Genomic DNA, 19,191 nt, shown 5'->3' on the forward strand with positions numbered 1-19,191 from the left:
CACAAAAGAGGCCACCGCCACATTCATGCCCAGGACGGTGTCCGAAGCGGGGTGGCTCCCAGGCAGGGCTGGCCTCTGCTTCCTATCCCCCCCAGGACTCCTTCATGGCTCTCTTTCCTTGTCCCCCCTCCCCCGGCAAGCATGGGCAGTGCCCGTCCGCCTGCTGGTGCCCCTGCTGAGTCTGGCCTCTGTTCTTCCAGTTGCTGACCACGCTGCCCGCCTTCCCCTGCTGGATGTGGCCAGTGGACCCGGGGCCCTACAGCTGACACAGTGACAAAGGCTGCCGTAAGTCCCCCCTCACCCCCACCCCCCACCCACCCCCGGCTGAGCAGACAGGGCCGGCCTCTCCACCCTCCCCTGGATGCCCTTGGGCCACGGCCACAGCCTGCTGGTCGGCCGCCTGAAACCACAGGCTTGAGGGGACAACAGGGGACTCATTCATGACCAGGACAGCCGTCCGGCAACCCGGGCAGGGCAGGGCGCCAGAGTCAGGAGGGACCGGCCAGGCAGCTAAGGGGCTCGGTTGGAATTTGGGGGAGCCGGAGGAGCATGTGGGGGGGGAGGTTCCTCCTGCCAGCCACCTTTGGCCCGGCTGTGGGGCAGGGGGGGGTGATTGGCTGAATGGACAGCTCTGACCCTCTCCTGCCCCACAGGAGCTTGGCAGTGGGGTAGCCACGTGACCCACAGAAAGGAAGCATGGAGAGAACGGCTGCGGCATACGTGAACGGCAATGAGGAGGGTGAAATGGTCAGTGCAGCTTGCTGGGGGTGATGCCAGGCGCTGGGCGGGCCCCCTGTATTCTGGCCCTCTGGGCTGGACCCCCTGGTGCAGTGTTTGAGGCTGGCACTCGGTGCCTTTCCTCTCCCAGTGGGTGCCATCAGTCCCCCTCCCCAGGAGCAGCAAAGGGGGGCTGGGGTCCTCCTGTGCAGGGGATGGTTCCTCGTGGCCCTTGGGGGGGCTGGCCTGTGCCCCACCCTCACCCACCCACCCACCCACAGGAGTCGGTCTCAGAGACCAGGGGAGGCTCTGCTCCCTCCTGAGGTCGTCCCTAGGGGGCCGCGGCTGGCCTGACTGCCCTCCCTCCCCAGGAAATCTGGGGCTACTGTCCCTGCTGCTGGAAACTGGTGCTGGTCTCGCTGGGCACCGTCTGCAGCGGTGGCTTCCTCCTCCTCTTCCTCTACTGGCTGCCGGAGCTGAGCGTCAAGTGGACCTGCCGGGCAGTGCCTCTGCGTGACGCCCAGGTGGTGCTGCTGAGAACCACGGTAGGGGCCCCTGCGAGGCCCTTCCTGCCCAATGTGGCCCCCTTGCCAACCGGGCTTTCCGCAGGCGGGAGGGGGAACTCCGGGATCTGCCCAAGGCCAGCAGGGGAGCCTTGTCAGGCCGGCAACGGGCCTCCTTCCTGGGCCCCCAAGCAAGCGGGCATCTGGATGGGTGCAGCGTGGCCTTCTTGAGTTCTGCGCCCCACAGACGGGCAGCTCTGCACCCCAGCTGTGGCGTGTTTCCTTGTGACCCTGGGCTGTGGAGCAGGGAATGGTTGGAGGGACACCCAGGGCAGACTTCAGGTTCTCTGCTTCTTCCTCCTGCTTTTTGTCTTCCTTCCTCTCTTCCTCCTCCTCTCTCCTTCTCCCCTTCTTCTCTTTCTCTTCCTCCTCCTCCATCATCTCCTCCTTCTCCCCTTCCTTGTCCTGCTCCTCCTCCCCACTTCTTTCTCTTCCTTCTCCTCCACCTCATCTCCTGTTCTTCCTCCTGCACCATCTCCTCCTTCTCTTCCCTCTTCTCCACCTCCATTTCCTCCTCCTCCTCCTCTTCCTTCTCCCCTTCCTCCTGTATCTCTTTTTCTTCCTGCTCTGCCTCTCCTCCTCCTTCCTTTTCCTTCTCCTCCCCCTCCTCCAGGATGAGTTCCAGACCTGGTCCAGAGAACGGGTCTCCTCTCTCTCTGCCCCCGGCACCGACCCCTTGGGCTTCCCGCAGCGGCCAGAGAACAAGTGGCCCCTGTGCCCGGCAGGGCTGATGGACGATATGGGCTGTGAGGAGCGGCTTCTGTCCCCTCTGACCTGTGGGGAGCAGGCGCAGGTGAGCCTGGGTGGGCCCCTTGCAGCAACCCCCTTCCTCCCCCGGGCCCGGGGAGGCCCTTGACCGTTCGCTGTGCCGCAGGCCCGCTTCTTCACGCACCACAACGTGCGCTACCTCTGGGGAGCAGAGGCCCAGGCCTTCCGGCGACTCACCGCTCTGGACCGGGGGCAGCCATGCTCCTCCCTGCACTTTGGCCACGGAGGGGGCCTCCCTCGCAGCACCCAGGACTACCGGTGAGGAGGGGCTATTGGAGCTGGGGGCGGGGTGTGTGGCAGGTGCAGGAAGAGGAGACGGGCGAACACGCGATTCTCTTCCCAGGAAAATTTTCTACGGGGCCAACCAGATCGACGTGCAAGTGCCTTCCCTGGCCCACCTGCTCATCAAAGAGGTGAGTCGGGGTCCCGAGGGGAGAGGGGCCCAGGAGCCCCGAGGCCGAGTCCTGACTCCCGGCCACCTGTCCTCCCTCCTCAGGTCCTGAACCCTTTCTACATTTTCCAAGCCTTCAGCATCCTCCTGTGGTCTCTGGACGACTACTACCTGTACGCCTCGGCCATCCTCTTCATGTCCTTTGTCTCCATCTGCTCCTCCCTCTACACCATCCGCAAGGTGGGGGCTGGCGGGGGAGGGCCAGGCGGGCAGGGCGGGCAGAGGGGGAGGCACGCAGGGGCACTGAGGCCGGCCCTTCCTCTTCCAGCAATATGTGCTGCTGCACGGCATGGTTTCCACTCACAACGTTGTCCAGGTGACCGTCTTCCGAGGACCCTACGGTGAGTCAGCCCCAATCAGAATAGAGTGGACGGGACCTTGGAGGTCTTCTAGTCTAGCCCCTGCTCAAGCAGGAAACCCTACATTTCGGACAAATGGTTGCCCAATCTCTTCTTAAAAACCTCCAGTGAGGGAGCACCCACAACGTCTGGTGGCAAGCAGTTCCACTGGTTAATAGTCCTCACTGGCAGGAAGTTTCTCCTTAATTCCAGGTTGCTTCTCTCCTTGATTAGTTTCCATCCGTTGCTGCTTCTCCTGCTTTGAATAATCAGTTGACTCCCTTCTTTGTGTCAGCCCCTCAAATACTGGAATATCATGTGCCCCCCAGTCCTTCTTTTCCCTAGACTGGCCAAACCCAAATCCTGCAGCCGTTCTTCCTATGTTTTAGTCTCTGGGCCTTTGATCATCTTCGTTGCTCTTCTCTGCACTTTTTCCAAAGGCTCAACATCTTTTTTTGTAAGGTGGTGACCAAAACTGGGTGCAGGATTCCAAGGGGGGCCTTACTCAGGCTTTATAAAGCGGAACTAATCCTTCATGCAACTTTGATTCTATGCCTCTCTGGATGCAAGCAAGGATTGCACTGGCTTTTTCGGCTGCTGTTGCACACGGCTGGCTCATGTTTAAGCGATTGCCCACTTCTGGGCTTCAGTCTGCAAGGGGAAACACTGAGGGGGCTGTCAGGGCCCACATTGGACTGGGGTTGGAACGAAGCCCCTTTGCTGTGGTTGGCGGACCAAAGCTTTGGAGCCCACTGCCCCCTTTGCCGCTCCAGTGGGGTAAGCCACAGCAAATCCCCCAAATCTGGAGCCTCGCCTTCTTCCTTGCAGAAACAGAAGCCGTATTGTCCACGGAGCTGGTGCCGGGGGATGTGCTGCTGGTGCCACCCGAGGGACTCACCATGCCGTGCGACGCGGTGCTGCTGAGCGGGACGGCCATCGCCAACGAGAGCATGCTGACAGGTAGGGGCGGGGGCTGCGGGGCATCCTTAGGGAAGCGCATCCTTCCTGGCATCTGACCTTCCTCCCTTGCCAGGGGAGAGCGTCCCTGTCACCAAGACGGCCTTGCCCGTCCCGGCCCAGGAAGCCGACGGGGCCCTCCGGGATCCAGATTACGACCCAGACGAACATAAGCGGCACACGCTTTTCTGTGGCACCTCTGTCATCCAAACACGGTACTACTCCGGGGAGCCGGTACGGGCGCTGGTGATCCGGACAGGTGAGGAGGCCCTTCTTGGCTCAGGATGGTGGGGGGTGGAAAGGTGCTTTCCTGGGGTCTGACCCTCAGCCCTTCCCTCTCCAGGTTTCTCCACCTCCAAGGGTCAGCTGGTCTGCTCCATCTTGTTCCCGAAGCCCACCGATTTCCGCCTCTACCGAGACGCTTTTCGGTTTCTCCTCTGCCTGGTTGGCGTAGCTGGCATCGGCATGCTGTACTCCGTGATTCGCAGCATCCAGCAGGCGGTGGGTGCCCACGCAGAGGGTGGCACAGAGGGCAGGGGCTGGTTCAGTCGCTGCTGCTGAGGAATCCCCCTCACAAAGGGAGAGAGGGGCGGGCCAGGGGGATTCTTCAAAAACACCCCCCCCTCAGTTTGTAAAATGGGCAGCACCCGGGTACAGTGGCAAGGAATCTATCTTACCATAATTTGTGAGATGCCCAGGGTCACTGGGGGAGATGGGTGGCATACAAATTTAATAGTGGGGGAGAGAGAGAGAGAGAGAGAAATTAAATATTAAATATAAATATAGATAGGTGATATAAATATAAATATAGATGATAGGTAGATACATATAAAGATAGATAGATAGATAGATGTAAATGTAAATGTAGACAGACAGACAGACAATAAATCTTAACTGGGCATCTCTAGAACTTTGTGGGAGGGGGAGCTCTGACCGAAGGGTCCCCCTTTTCTCGCCAGGAGCCCGTTGGCCGCATCATCTTGGAATCGCTGGACATCCTGACCATCACGGTGCCCCCTGCCTTGCCGGCGGCCATGACGGCTGGAGTGGTCTACGCCCAGCGGCGCCTGCGCCGGAAGCAGATCTTCTCCCTCAGCCCCCAGCGCATCAACCTGTGTGGGCAGCTCAACCTGATGTGCTTCGACAAGGTGCCTCCTGGTCCCCCGGGGAGAGGGGGAGGGGCCGGCTTTCCTCCGACCGGCTGACTGGGGGGGGGGCTCTCCTCCTTGCAGACCGGCACCTTGACCGAAGACGGCCTTGACCTCTGGGGCTTTGTGCAAGCGCAGGAGGGGCGGTGAGTGTGGTGGGGGGACGCGTGGCGTGACGTGGCTGTGGCTGATTCCCATGCTGCAGGAATCAGCCGATCGTGGTGGGTGCCTTGGCCGAGCCTGGCCTGGGCTCCCTGCAGGGGTCTTGGGCTGAATCGGCAGAGGGTCCCAAGGCTTGGAACGGGGGTGGAATTACAGACAGGCGGTCCTCAACTTACCACAGTTCACTTAGGGACCTTCAAAGTTACAATGGCACTGAAAAAAGTGACTTATGACCCTGTTTCACGCTTACGACCCTTGCAGCATCCTCATGGTTACGCAATTTACATTTGGATGCTTGACAACCGACTCACATTTATGACAGTTGCAACGTCCTGGGGTCGTGTGTGATTCCCTTTTGCGACTTTCTGACAAACAAACTCCATGGGGAAACTGGACAGACTTAACAACCGTGGCAAGAGAAGTCGTAAGATGAGGCAAATTTACTTAGCAACATAAATTTTGGGCTCAATTTTGGTCGTAAGTCGAGGACTAGCCGTATATATTTAGCGTGCGATGAGAACGGGACCAAAAAGAAGGAAGCACATCCACACAATCCAAGTAATGATGTAGGAAACGTCTACGGGGGAAGAGCAGCGGCCTCCTCCTCACCGGATGTCCAGTTCAGCCGTCCGGGCGATGGCCTCTGGGGCGGCTTCCTGCGGATCTTCTCGGGAACCAGAGAATGCCCATCGTGGGCAATCTGGCTCCATACCTTTGATAGTTGGCATATCAATACCACAGTCGCCACAAGGGGAATCTTTCCATCCCCACTGATATAGGGCAGAGGCACCTCTTCCCGTGTCCAAAAGCCCACATTTGTGTCCAGTAGTGAAATGGGCCATGTGCTGCTGCAGGGTCCTAATCTTGTCCCCCCAGAAAACATCCCTTTGGCCTCCCAGGCCCTGCTGGGTCCTCTGGGCTGGTCGGCAAGGGTCAGCCGCAATCTTTCCCTTCCCAGCTTCCTTCCGGCAGGACTAGATCTCCGTGACCCCCGCGTGGCCAGTTCCCCGTTTGTCGCCGCCATGGCTGCCTGCCACTCGCTCACCACTCTGGAGGGGCGCCTCTCGGGGGACCCCCTGGACCTCAAGATGTTCGAGGCCACCGGCTGGGTAAGGCTGTTGCGTGTTTCCTTGTGAGTCCCTCTCCCAAGGCCTTCTACTGCCCTCTGTGGCACTTTAGACACATACACACCCAAGCGATACAGAATGGCGGAGGTTGCGCAGGGCGCCCGAGGCAAGGTGGCTCTCAGAAATAAGCCTGTGCTTCTGGGAGCTGTGGAGGCTCAGCTGTTCCTTCTCCCCGACCAGATCCTGGAGGAACCCACCCAGGAGGAAACCGCCCTGCATGACCGGATCCAGCCCACCGTCGTCTTCCCCCCAGACTGCCGGCTCCCGGCACCCTCAGAGGCACCAACGGGGGATGAGGTGAGCAGAGGGCCTGGAGGAACGCGGGGGCCATGAGGATGGGCTCTGGGGCCCAGCTCTGACCCCTCATTCTGCTCTCTTTTCAGGAGCTCCTGGACCTGATGGTAAGTGGGGCAGCCCCTTCTCCTCCGGGGCAACCAGGCGGCCCTCTGCCTTCTTGTGAGCTCAGCGCTCTGACCCGCCGTACCACCTCCTGTGTCGCGCTTCCCTTGTTCCTCTCCCCTTGCAGAGAGGCAGCCAGATTGGCATCCTGGCGCAGTTCCCCTTCTCCTCCAGCCTGAGGCGCATGAGCGTCGTGACCCGTACGCTGGGCGAGAAGCGCCTGGTGGCCTACATGAAAGGAGCGCCAGAGACGGTGGGCAGCCTCTGCCGCAAGGAGACCGGTAACCTTTTGTCTTCTGCAGACAAGGGACACGGGGGTGGGAGGGTTGGGGGGGACATGGCAGAGGTTGCTAGTGCCCCCTGGCCTGCCGAGCCGTCCATCCCTCCAAGGCAGGCCCTGCAAAAACTAGGCGTGGTTTGAGAGACGTACAGAGGGATGGCTGCGGGACACAGACTCCTCGGGATCTTGGTCACAGCCGGAGAGGCTCTCCAGCGTGGGCCCTTTCCTTCCCCGAACACCCAATGCCTTTCTTCAGTTCCAGGCAATTTCTCCTCTGTGCTGGAGTCCTACACGCGAGGAGGACTGCGGGTCATTGCCCTGGCCAGCCGCCGGCTGGAAAGCAAATACATGTGGCACAAAATCCACCACATTTCCCGGTGAGTCGTGGCTCCCCCGTGGCCCCGAGGCTCCCCCCTTTCGATGGGGCCCTTGCATGCCCAGCCCGGCCCCAACGGTTGCCCCTTTCTCCCCCAGAGACGCCATCGAGGTCAACATGACCTTCCTGGGCTTCGTCTTGCTGCAGAACAAGCTGAAGCCAGAAACGGTGCCGATCCTGGCCGAGCTACGGAGGGCTGCCATCCGTTCCGTCATGGTGACAGGTGGGCTGGGTGGGCCGCAGGTGTGACTGGCGGGTGGGCAGCAGGGGGAGAAATATCTGCCTTTATGGTGGTGGATGAAGCTCGGATTTGTGTTCCATAGTGAAATAAGGGAGGGGGAGAGGAGAGGAGAGGAGAGGAAAGGAAAGGAAAGGAAAGGAAAGGAAAGGAAAGGAAAGGAAAGGAAAGGAAAGGAAAGGAAAGAGAGAAAAAGAAAAAGGAAGGAAGGAGGACGGAAGGACAGAAGGAAAGAAAAAGAAAGAAAGAAAGAAAAAGAGAAAGAAAGAAAGAAAAAGAAAGAAAGCTGGACCTTCTCTTCTTCCACCACCACACTTTCCACCTGTGGGCAGGAGGCATTCCTACCCTTCACTCAGCAGTTTCTGATTTTGTTTATCTTATTCAAAAGATTAAAACACAAAATTCAAAAGTAAAAATTAAAACAGAGACAAAACACGAGATTAGAATATTTAAAAAATGAACTGGAAAAAATAACAAAAGGCAGAAACGCATATTATTTCCCCCTCCCCACCAGGTTAAACACTGGCGACTCTGTTGCAACAATAATAGTTTCCCCCTTGCAAAGCAGGTCCAGAATTTATAGGGGAGGGGGGCAGTTCCTAAACCAAAGGGCTACTCTCCTTGAGTGGGGAGAGATTGGGGGTCTTGCAGTGACGGTGTTCATTTTCCCTTCCTCCTCCTCCTCTTCCTCCCCCTCCCCCTCTTCCCCTCCACGGCCCAGGAGACAACCTGTTGACCGCCATTTCCGTGGGCCGGGAGTGTGGCATGATCCCAGCCAAGGGGAAGGTGGTCCTGACGGAGGCTCTGCCCCCCAGGGACGGGCAGCCAGCGACCATCCACTGGCAACACGCGGACGAGCTCCCCACGGTGGAGGCGGGGCTGAGCAAGGTGAGAAGCCTCTTTCTGGCGTTTCCTGACCCTCGTCCAGGAGACGTGGGGGGCAGGAGTAGCTTTGCCCACGGCGCCCTTTCCCTTCTCTCTCTCAGGGGCCTCCGGAGATGAAGCTGCTGGTGGAGGAGGCAGAGCCCCCCGCTGCTGCCCACCCAGCCATCCCGGACATCAGCTACCATTTTGCCATGGGGGGGAAATCCTTCGCGGTTCTCCTGGATCACTTCCCGGACCTGCTGCCGAAGGTGCGGCCCTGCCCTGCCCTGCCAGGGACGTGGGAGGCAGGGGTTGCGGGGTGGGGGGCCTGGCTTTCTGGAGGAAGATCCTGCCCCCCCCCATCCCTCACGTCAGGGCTCTTGCTTTGTGTTGCAGTTGTTGCTTTGCGGCACCATCTATGCCCGCATGGCCCCCGATCAGAAGACGCAGCTGGTGGAAGCCTTGCAGAAGATGGAGTACGTCTCGGGGGGGGGGAGAAGGGTGGTCTCAGTGGAGCAGGGTAGGGGGCAATGGGAGCCTTCCCCTCCCCTCTCCTGACCCAAATGTTTGTTTCAGCTACTGTGTGGGCATGTGTGGAGATGGCGCCAACGACTGCGGGGTGAGTGGTCCCATCTGGGTTTCCCCCCACATGGAACGAAGGAGAGGGGCCTTGGCCAAAGTCTACTGGCTCCAGGAGCAGGGTGGAGAATCTAAACTGAGGTTATTTGAGGAAGGGTCTCGCCTCCCCACCCAATGGGAGTGGTCTGCCCCACTCACTCCAGCAGAAGGGGCCTCCAGATCTCGTCAGCCAAGGTCTAGGACAGGCATCCCACCTTGGCAACTTTAAGCCTTGTGGACTTCAACTCCCAGAATTCCCCAGCCAGCAGATCAGTTTCCTGTTTCATTGTCATGCTATGCAGCCCATGTTTAACCTGTTTATTAATTCAGCTTGTCATGGGTGATTTTTTTCCATTTTGCTAAAGTCAAGATATATTATGTCAACTGCATTCCCACCACCTATTAAGAAAGCTACCCTATCAGAAAATGCAATAAAGATAACCTAGCCACATTTCTTCTTGCCCTATCTATGCTGAATTCTGGTAAAGCCTTATTGGCTGGGGAATTCTGGGAGTTGAAGCCCACAAGTCTTAAAAGTTGCTAAAGTTGAAAAAATATTGGTCTCATCCAGGGGTCTCCAAATTTGGCCACTTTAAGACTTGTGGACTTCAACTCCCAGAATTCTCAGGCAGCAAGGTTTTAACCAGAATTCAGGACATGGCTGGGTAGGGAGTTCTGGGAATTGAAGTCCACAAGTCTTAAAAGTTGCCAAGGTTGGACACCAGAGGTCTAGGAGAAGAGCCTTCTCTGCTGTGGCCCCCACCCCCTGGAACATCTTGCCACCTTCTAGCCTCCTGGAAGGATATGGAAGCCCGGCTGTGCTGGACGGTGTGGGTCCCCCAATGGGACAGGCTTGGCTGGAGATGGTTATGGCAGAGAGAGACCAAATCCCCCCATCCATCCATCCGGGCTCTTCATTTTTAGCCTTTCCTGAATTGCACTTAATGTTCATATTTTCAGCAATTTCATATTGATGCGTTTATGCCCTGATCAGCAGCTCAGTCATTCAGGATAGTGACACAGGCAGCATATTATTAGTTAAAGCAATAAAAAAGAAAATAAATATTTCTATTTATCTTTTTTAGTTGTAACCTGTATTTTTATTGCAATTTTATTGTGATTTTGCACGTGTGTGTGTGTGTCTAACGGGGGGCTTGGAGCCAAAACTTCCCAGCTGAGCTTTGCCCTGCCCGGGGGCATGGTGTCCTTCCCCTCTGTAGGCTCTGAAGCGGGCACACGCAGGCATCTCCCTGTCGGAGCTGGAGGCCTCGGTGGCCTCCCCCTTCACCTCCAAGAGCCCCAGCATCTCCTGCGTGCCGGACCTCATCCGGTAGGTGGCTGCTCTGGGACCCTCCCTGGGGAAGATCCGTCCCGGGTGGAGGAAGACGCTTTTGGCTGTCCACCCCCTTGGAAGGCCTCTCTCTTCCTCTTCCTCTTCCTCCCCTCAGGGAGGGCCGAGCCGCCCTGGTCACCTCCTTCTGCGTCTTCAAATTCATGTCCCTCTACAGCATCATCCAGTATCTCAGCGTCCTGCTTCTCTACTCGGTGAGTCTCGGGGCTCGGGGAGCCCCGCTCACTGAGATGGGGAGGGGGGATTTAAGGAAGGGTGGAGCCAGGGGATGATGAGAGCCGTTACCCTCTCTTCCAGGTCCTGGGCAACCTGGGAGACGTCCAGTACCTCTTCATCGACATGGCCATCATCCTCTCTCTGGCCTTCAGCAGTAAGTGCTCCTCGGCCCACGAGGGCCACTTGTCCAATTGATTGATTTAGATTTTGTTGTTTTAAGCCCCTTTGATGGACAATTCAAGGGTTGTGAACACACAAAATGCAAGTAGTCCTTGATTTACAACAGTTCATTTAGTGACCGACGTGACAAGGGCACTGAAACAAGGCACTTACGACAGTTTTTCAGTTACGACCATTGCAATATCCCCCCCCTGGTCACGTGGTCAAAATTCAGGCTCCTCTTGGCAGCCGGTTCCCTATTTATGACGGTTGCAGAGTCCGAGGAGGGGTCACGTGATCCCCCTTTTGCAACTTTCTGACAAGCAAAGTCAGTGGGAAAGCCACTTAACGACCATGTGACTCACTTAACAACTGCAATGATTCACTGAACAACTGGGGCTACAGAGGTCATAAAATGGGACAAAACTCACTTAACAGCCATCTCACTTAGCAACAGAAACTTGGGGTTATAAGTTGAGGACTGCCTGCACTCCTTCCTGCACTGCGGTGGCACAGTGGTTAGAATGCAGTCCTGCAGGCTCCTTCTGCTGATCACCGGCTGCCAGCAGTTTGGCAGATCGAATCTCACCAGGCTCAGGGTTGACTCAGCCTTCTACCCTTCCAAGGTCAGTAAATGAGGACCCAGATTGTTGGGAGCGATAGGCTGACTCTGTAAACCGCTTAGAGAGGGCTGTAAAAGCACCATGAAGCGATATATAAGTCTTAAGTGCTCTTGCTATTCTCCTCTTTTCCCCACCAGCACAACAATCCTGTGAGGTGGGTCAGGCCGAGAGAGGAGGAGGGGCCCAAAGTCACCCAGTCTTTGAGTGGATCTTTCTCTCTCTCCATCCGCCTCTCCTTCCTTCTCTCGCTCATCTGTTTCATTTCTGCAGCCGTCCATCTCGGCAAACGACTCCACCTGGTTCACAATTCAAAGCATATTTTACAATTTAAGTTTTTAAAAAAGATTTTAAAGCAACAAAAAGAGTTAAAAAGCATGAAAACAATTAAAAAAAAATAAAGCAGATCTAATTCAAAGGACCCCTTAACCACACAAGTCGTCCTCCACATACGAATAACGGAGCCCCAAATTTACGTTGTTAAGCAAGACACTTAGTTAATTTTGCCCCGTTTTATGACATTTCTTGCCACCGTTAAGTGAATCACTGCCGTTGTGAAGTTAGTGACCTGGCTGTTAAGTGGATCTGGCTTCCCCACGGATTCCGCTTGTCAGAAGGTCACAAAAGGGGATCACATCACGTGACCACGGGACACGGCGAACGTCATAAATACGAGTCAGTTGCCAAGCGCCTGGATTTTGACCACGGGGGATGCTGCTGTGGTTGTAAGTGAGAAAACCTGTCCTAAGTCACTATTTTTCAGCGCCCTCCTAACTTCATTCACTAAATGGATTGTTGTAAGTGGAGAACTACCTGTACAGCTGGGATTATTTTGATTATTTTGCCTCCTTGAAACTCTGGCTGTGTTGTGGCCCGTCAGCGGCCAGTGCAGTTAGTAGCTGATTCCGACAGCGAGGAGGCTGGTGTGGTGCTGCGCCAGCAGCCTGTGCAGCTGGCACTCGAGTCGGACAGTGAGGAGGCTGGAGAAGATGTGGTGCCAGAGGCAGGGATTGAACCAGGGCCTTCAGAAGCTCCCATAAGTGAAGAGGAAGAAGAGGAGGAGTCTCTTCTCGATGCAGGGGCACATGGAGCAGCCAAAAGACAGGAGTGGCTCCTCAGGAGGAGGTCTCCTCGAGAGTAAGTCTTGGGGCTAATTGGCCACTCCCTTAGCCTATTTAAGGAGGAACACCGATTGAAGCAAGTTGTAGGGAACAACTTCATTCACTCTCTTTCGCGTCCTGATCTTAGTTCTCTTATCAGTTTCCTGCAAATTGCTTCTGGGCTTTCTGCCAACCACAGTAAGATTACGATTATTTACTCTTTGGATTCTTGTAGGCTGTTAATTAACAGCCTTTGTTTGAAAAAGACTGCTTTCATTTAGTAAAAGTCTGTACAAACCTTAGTGTGCTGCGTTCTTTGGGGTTCGTAGCTGGGGCAGAACAGGCTGCTCTGGGCCCTCCTGTTTGTTTTTGGCTGCACACAAAGCCTTTCAGAGCTGGATTTCTGGCTGCGGTGGGCAGTCTGGGTTTGCCCGCCTGCCTAAGCAGGAACGGGGGGAGGGGGGGACTAAACTGTCTGCATGTGGGAGGTCTCAGGGGCTGCTGTTCCAGCTGGAAGCAGCTGTGGGGTTTTAGGGTACACAGAGAGGGGGAGGGGTCTGCCCCTGGATTGGGCCGGCTTCTGACCCACCTCCGCATCGGCTGTTTCCCCCCCCCTAGTGAGCCTGAACAGCGCGTGGAGGGAGCTGGTCCCCCAGCGGCCGCCCAACAGCCTGGTCTCTCCTCAGCTGCTGCTCTCCGTGCTCGGCCAGATCCTTCTGTCGCTGGCCTTCCAGGTGGGGGGCTTCCTCCTCGTCCAGCGGCAGCCGTGGTACCTCCAGCAGGATGAGTAAGTGGGGGGGCTGTGTGGGTGCGGAGCGTAGGAGATCACCGATCTGAGCCCGAGGGAGGGAGGGGTGAAGCACGTCACCAGTCTCCAATCCCTTCGTGCCCACGAGAGATCTGAGTCCAGCCCTCCTTGAATTCCACCGACTCTTCTCTGCCGCCTATTTGCTTTGACTGTTACTACAGGTAGTCCTCGACTTACAACCACAATTGAACCCAAAATTTCTGTCACCAAGTGAGACATTTGTTGTGAGTCTTGCCTTCTTTTACGACCTTTCTTGCCACAGTTGTTAAACGAATCCATTCATTAGTCATTAATTAAGTGAATCACAGTAACGTGGTCGTTAAGCGAATCCAGCTTCCCCATGGGCATTGCTTGTCAGAAGGTCATTAAAAAGGGGATCACGTGACGTCAGGACCCTGTGACCGTCATAAATACGAGTCGGTTGCCAAGCATCTGAATTTTGATCAGGGAGCGTGCAACGGTCATAAGTGTGAAAAACTTTTTTTCAGTTCCATTGTAACTTCGAACGGTTACTGAGCGAAGTGTTGTAAGTCGAGGACTCCCTGTAGTTCAGGTTCTTGTAGTAGAGGGTTTCAGCTTGCAGTAAATCTTTATGGGTGGGTCATCCCGCTGTCCCCTGTCCTGGGCTGCTGCGATGACCACTCTTGCTTCCCCCCGTAGGAGCTGCAGCGGCCTCTCCCCCAACGGCTCAGCCTCTCCAAACGCCACGGCCCCCCCAGATCCCGGAGGCCAGGACCCCGACTCCGTGTGCAGCTACGAAAATACCACCCTCTTCTTCCTCTCCTGCTTCCAGTACGTCTTCGTGGCCCTGGCCTTCTCCAAGGGGCGCCCCTTCCGGCAGCCCACCCAGACCAACGGTGAGGGGCTGGCTCCGCCGGACACTCCCCCTCCCCCTCCCCGGGCTGGGATTTCAGCCCCTGGGTTGACACAGGGTGACATTTAGCCAGGGTTTAAGTGGAAATAGGACAACAGGGAGATTCCTCATTCTATTGTCCCAAAGGTGCATTTTTCAGGAGGCAACGGGGCTTCCTGGTTTTCCTTCGAAGACGTTTTGCTTCTCATCCAAGAAGCTTCTTCAGCTTCACACTCACAGAGCTGAAGAAGCTTCTTGGATGAGAAGTGAAACGTCTTCGAAGGAAAATCAGAAAGTTCAGTTGCCTCTTTAAAAAAGGACAACCATGACTTAGATGACTGAGAATCTCCATACATATCCTAAATTCTATCCTATCCTATTCTATTCTCTATTCCATTCCATTCATTCTCTTCTATGCTTTATTCTATTCTATTTTTTTGTTTTATCCTATCCTATTCTTATTTCTATTCCATTCTATTCTTTATTTATTCTATATTCTATTCTATTCTCAGGATAGAGCTGGAAGGGATAGAATCGAATCAAATTCTATTTTATTTCTATTTCTATTCATTTTATTTACACTTAGTTCTTAACTTATGACCACAATCGAGCCCAAGCTTTCGGTTGCTAAGTGAGTTCTGCCCCATTTTACAACCTTCCTAGCCAATTCAGTGAATCCCTGCAGTTGTTCAGTTCATAAGACGGTTGTTAAGTGAATCCGGCTTCCCAAAGGGGAATCACATGACTGCAACCGTCATAAATATGAGTCCTTTGCTGAGTGTCCGAATTTTCATCACGTCACCACGGGGAGGCTTGCCAGGGTCGTAGGTCTCTTTTTTCCCGTGCCGTTGTAACCTTGGAGAGTCACTCAATGGCCTGTAAGCCAAGGGCTGCCCGTAATGCGCTTGTGTGGCCCTTACGATTTGGGCCACGATCTTTTCGGCCCCTCTGTAGACTGGGGGGCTGCCCCTCAAAGCCCCCAACCCAAGTGACCCCGGGCTCCCTCTCCTGCAGGCCTCTTCCTGGCCTCCCTACTGCTTGTCTCTGGCTTCCTGCTGCTGCTGCTGCTGTGGCCACTGCCCGCCCTGGACAGGCTGTTCCAGGTAGGCCCTCGCCTGCACAGGGGAAGACGTGAGGGACGTGGCCAGCAGGCAGCAGGCTCTGGGCTGCCCCCGGCCCGGCCCTCTTATCTGGGCAGCTGCCTCCAAGGAGGGGCGGCAGATAGACGTGGCCGCCTCCCTCCAACGCCCTGCCTGGAGCTGTTGGCGGCTGCAGAGGGAAGAGGCTTCAAGGGGAGGGGGCTCATCTCAGCAGCCCGACCCCGGAGCCAGCCATGCCCCTTCCCCAGGAGAGAGGCCATCCCCTCCCAGAAGGAGCTCTGGGTCTTGGGTGGGGGGCATCCCAATGCCGCCCATTCAGAAGCTCAGCATTCCTACTCCCTGGGGGAGGCCCCAGGATCTGGGGGAGATTACAGGAATGGGGAGCCAAAGGGATGCAGAGGCCATTATACAGGCAGTCCTCAACTTACGACCACGAATTTCGGTTGCTAAGTGAAACGTTTTGTCCCATTTTACGATTTTCCTTGCCCCCGTTGTTAAGTGAATCACTGCAGTTCAATGAATAACACGGTCATTAAGCGGATCTGGCTTCCCCCTTGATGATGCTTGTCAGAAGGTCGCAAAAGGGGATCACGTGACCCCTGGACGCTGCGACCGTCATAAATATGAGTCAGTTGTGCCATCGGAAGTGTGAAAAATGCTTATAACTCACTTTTTTCAGTGATGTAACTTTGAATGGTCACTAAACGAATTGTTATAAGTCGAGGACTGCCTGTACATTTTGGGCAGGGTGGAGGGGGCGCCAGAAACAAAGCAGGAACAAGCCTCTCCCTGTTTGAGTTGCTGTCCCAGGCAGGAGCCCAACAGGGCACAGGCCCTACCTGTGAACTTCCACCTGCTGTCTCCGCAGCTGGCCTGCATCCCCTACGAGTGGCGCCTGGTTCTGCTGGTCCTGGCATTTAGCAACCTGGTGCTCTCCCTCTGCCTGGAGGTAACAACCGCCCCCCCCAGTTCCCCTCGCTTGGGGGGCAGGAGGGAGGATCCGAGTGGGGAAGGGAGCCCCCGCCCCAAGTCCTTCCACGGCTGACTACTTTGTCTCCTGGACCCCCAGAACTTCGTCTGTGACTGTGACGTCCTTTGGCAGCAGCTCTGCTATGGCTGGCGGAAGGAGGACTATCCCAGGCAGGCCGCCTTCCCACAGGTAGAGCCCTTCCATTTTAGGGTGGGGGCAAGGGGACCTGCAGCTTGGGAATTTGGCTGCTGAACTGCAAGCTGACCAAAAAAAAGGCTCCCCCCCCCAAGGGCCTGGAATATGCGAGGGGGGGGAGAGGTGGGCTCTGTCTTGCACAGAAGCCATTGACAGGCAGAAGAGCCCCCCTCCCAATCTGGTTGAAGCCCCCCCCCTCAGGCTTTGCAACCAAAGAGACCCTGTGGGTGGGAGTTGGGGGGGGCGGACCAAGAGCTACCAAGCTAACTGCAGCCCTTCGGATCCTTATTTGATTGTAACAGTCCACAATGTTTGCGGAGTTGCACAACCTCCTGTTTTGGGGGGGAGGGGGGGCTAGGAGAGGAAGGGGGCCTGGGGCTCGCAAGTGACCATCTGCAGGCCAGGAGGGGTGAGTGGCTGAGAGGCAACTGGGGGGGGGCAGCTGTGGTCCCTCAGCCTGGCATCCATCAAGAGGTCCGAGTGCCAGGCTTGCTGCCACCTGCTGCCCTTCCTGAAGCCCAGCCGGGCACTCAGAGGCTGCTGCCCCTTCTGTGCCCCACAGCTGGAGTTGGGGGAGACGGACCCTGTGTCTTCCTGCTGCCGGCAGGCGGCACCCAGAGCCAAGTACCAGCGCCTGGCCCAGGAGCTTCTCTTCGACCCGGACTGGCCTCCGCCGCCGAAGACCAGCACGCGGGCGAGGGTGCCTCCCGCCGAGACCCACGCCTGAGCGGGCCCTTCTGGTGGGCGCAGAGTGGAGCCCCCACCGCCCCAAGCAGGATGCCTCCCCGGCCAAGAAGCGCCTGCAGAAGGAAGGGAAGCCGGGAGCCGCCAGGATGGAGCAGCAATGGCCCTCTAGCCCCCTGCCCAGCTGGGGTTGCCACATGGGTGGGGGCTTCCTTGGAGGCGGAGGAGATGGGGGTCTCTGGGTGTCCAGAAGAGCCTGGCTTGGGGGGCAGGCAGGAGCTGAATTCATTGGCTGGGAAACTGCATTGTGGAACTGGTGCCCCTTCCCCTCTCCTGGGAGCCCGGCCTCCGACAGACGTTCAGGACTGGGGGCCGCGTCCATTTCCAGTTGCGGAGAAATTAAACGGGCGAACTCTGCCTGGGCTGCTCTCCGTCTTTGGGCTCGGGGGAGCGGAAGGAGGAGGGGGGAGATGCCTGGGGAGCGCCGGGGGTTTGGGGGGGGGCTCGGGGCAGCGGGGGCGGGCTGCGGGCGGAGCGCTGCGCCTGCGCGGGGGAGGCGGCGGCGGGGACTCGGCCAGAGGCGCCACGACAGCCGCGCAGCCCCCGCTCGCTCCCCCTCGCCATGTCCGGCGTGCAGCGCATGAAGGTGGCCAACGAGCGGCACAGCAAGAGCATCACGCAGCGCGGCGGCCCCCACCGAGCCCCGGTACGGGGAGGGGGGGAAGGCGGGGGCGGGGGGGCTGGGAGGGGGCGGGAGCGGACCGGCTTCTAACCCCCCCACCCGCCATCTTCCCCTCCCCCCCAGGCCCCGCAGGAGGAGAAGGCGCCGGTGGGGCCGTGGCTGCTGGCCCTCTTCGTCTTCGTGGTCTGCGGGTCAGGTAGGCTGCGACCCCCCCCCTCTCCCCGCGGGACCCCTCGAGGTCCTCTGGCCGCTCCACGGGGCAGCCCCGCCCCTCCAGGTGCGCTGCACGCGGCCAGGAGCCCTGCCGCCGCCGCCGCCGCCTCCTGCACAGCAGCCCCTCGCAACGCCGGGCCGGAGGAGCCGGGGAGGACCTTCTCTTGCCGGCCTGCCCCTGACGGCCCCCTCCCCTCCTCTCCCCTCCGCTTTCCCCTGCCAGCCATCTTCCAGATGATCCAGAGCATCCGCCTGGGAGGCTAAGCGGCCCATGGAGCGGCGGTCCCGGCACCGGCAGCCCTCAGGGACTCTTGGAGGGGGGGGCGCCTTTTCTGGACCCCCCTGGATATGTTTACAGCCATGAGCGTCGTCTTCCTTTGCTTGCCGCCCCAAAGCGACTCCCGCCGCCCCCTTGTCTCCGGAGCCCCGCCGGGCTCTCGCGGGCCCTGAACTGAAGGACGGGGCGCTTCCTGAGGAATTGGAGCGGTTGCTTACGAGGAAAGGCCGGGGGTCTGCTCTGGAAGCTGCTTTTGCTCCGTGTGTTAAGCCCACCGCCCCTTTTCCCTAGCCATCAAACGGTTGAGCTGCTGAATAAAAGTATTACCATCTTGGGCAATTTGCCACAAGCCGAATTAATGTGATTTTGTAAGAAAGCGCTGCTTTCCTGCCAGCTGCAAGCCCCCCCCTCCCAAGCCCAGCAACTACATTTCCTGCCCTCTCAAAGGGGGTCTTCCAGAAGAGAGTCCAGCATCCCTCGTGCCCCGCGGTTCCTGCCGTCTGACCAGAGCTCGGGATCTGTTTATGTCAGCCACATCGGAAGCCTATAAAGGCCTTCCCCACCTGACCCTCATCCCCAACAGCTGGACTGCAGCCTGGTCACTCCACTCTCGGGGGTGAGGCAGCTCCTGATGTGCCAGTGAAGCAGCTCAAGAGAGGATAAGAGCGCTTAAAGAGAGGGAGGGGCTCTGCTGAGCCTGCCAAACTGCCTTTCAATCCCAGAAGTGGCAAAAGCCCCTCAGAGCAACAGCTGGAAACTGCCGAGATGCTCTGGCTCTAAGGGAATAATAGGGAATTATTCTGGAGAGAGAGAAGTTGGGCTCCGACACCAGCCCAAAAGTTCACAGAAGAATAAACTTCTGGTCCCAGAGACCGACCCAGACTGGATCCTGCAACGTTATAATGGGACACATCGTTCGCGCAATAGGGCATGTTGGCAGGCCAGGGGTGAGTTTGT

The 19,191-nt window shown here is 57.4% G+C and overlaps 2 protein-coding genes across 2 annotated transcripts; both read left to right on the top strand.

Moving 5' to 3' along the window:
* Positions 1 to 228: 228 nt before the first annotated feature.
* On the top strand, positions 229 to 17,479 carry LOC139324882 (polyamine-transporting ATPase 13A3-like). Its single transcript, XM_070954635.1, has 32 exons — positions 229 to 285; positions 654 to 747; positions 1,089 to 1,262; positions 1,894 to 2,073; positions 2,155 to 2,306; positions 2,392 to 2,461; positions 2,545 to 2,679; positions 2,768 to 2,840; positions 3,666 to 3,797; positions 3,871 to 4,053; positions 4,138 to 4,295; positions 4,754 to 4,942; positions 5,027 to 5,088; positions 6,063 to 6,213; positions 6,412 to 6,528; positions 6,615 to 6,632; positions 6,758 to 6,911; positions 7,167 to 7,287; positions 7,385 to 7,509; positions 8,246 to 8,412; positions 8,511 to 8,657; positions 8,785 to 8,864; positions 8,965 to 9,007; positions 10,227 to 10,336; positions 10,455 to 10,551; positions 10,655 to 10,727; positions 13,071 to 13,239; positions 13,921 to 14,117; positions 15,128 to 15,216; positions 16,082 to 16,162; positions 16,283 to 16,372; positions 16,941 to 17,479. The coding sequence occupies exons 2-32, from the start codon at positions 697 to 699 to the stop codon at positions 17,103 to 17,105; spliced, it is 3,753 nt and encodes a 1,250-aa protein (XP_070810736.1). The 5' UTR covers positions 229 to 285; positions 654 to 696; the 3' UTR covers positions 17,106 to 17,479.
* Positions 17,480 to 17,623: 144 nt separating this feature from the next.
* On the top strand, positions 17,624 to 18,565 carry LOC139324971 (stress-associated endoplasmic reticulum protein 2-like). The gene is made up of 3 exons (XM_070954756.1): positions 17,624 to 17,768; positions 17,868 to 17,940; positions 18,181 to 18,565. Exons 1-3 carry the CDS (start codon positions 17,685 to 17,687, stop codon positions 18,219 to 18,221), a joined length of 198 nt encoding a protein of 65 aa, XP_070810857.1. The 5' UTR covers positions 17,624 to 17,684; the 3' UTR covers positions 18,222 to 18,565.
* The last annotated feature ends 626 nt before the right edge of the window (positions 18,566 to 19,191 follow it).

The sequence above is a fragment of the Pituophis catenifer genome, unplaced genomic scaffold, assembly GCF_029215685.1.
Source record: "Pituophis catenifer annectens isolate HBS135680 unplaced genomic scaffold, rPitCat1.0.hap2 SCAF_15, whole genome shotgun sequence".
Classification (NCBI taxonomy): Eukaryota; Metazoa; Chordata; class Lepidosauria; order Squamata; family Colubridae; genus Pituophis; species Pituophis catenifer.

Bases quoted from the DNA above. Each gene is read 5' to 3' on its own strand.
- LOC139324882 (XM_070954635.1), top strand. From the start codon at position 697: ATGGAGAGAACGGCTGCGGCATACGTGAACGGCAATGAGGAGGGTGAA. The intron at 6,214-6,411 runs GTAAGGCTGTTG...CTCCCCGACCAG, and splicing joins TGTTCGAGGCCACCGGCTGG to ATCCTGGAGGAACCCACCCA. The intron at 8,865-8,964 runs GTACGTCTCGGG...TGTTTGTTTCAG, and splicing joins GAAGCCTTGCAGAAGATGGA to CTACTGTGTGGGCATGTGTG.
- LOC139324971 (XM_070954756.1), top strand. From the start codon at position 17,685: ATGTCCGGCGTGCAGCGCATGAAGGTGGCCAACGAGCGGCACAGCAAG. The intron at 17,769-17,867 runs GTACGGGGAGGG...CCTCCCCCCCAG, and splicing joins GCGGCCCCCACCGAGCCCCG to GCCCCGCAGGAGGAGAAGGC. The intron at 17,941-18,180 runs GTAGGCTGCGAC...TTCCCCTGCCAG, and splicing joins CTTCGTGGTCTGCGGGTCAG to CCATCTTCCAGATGATCCAG.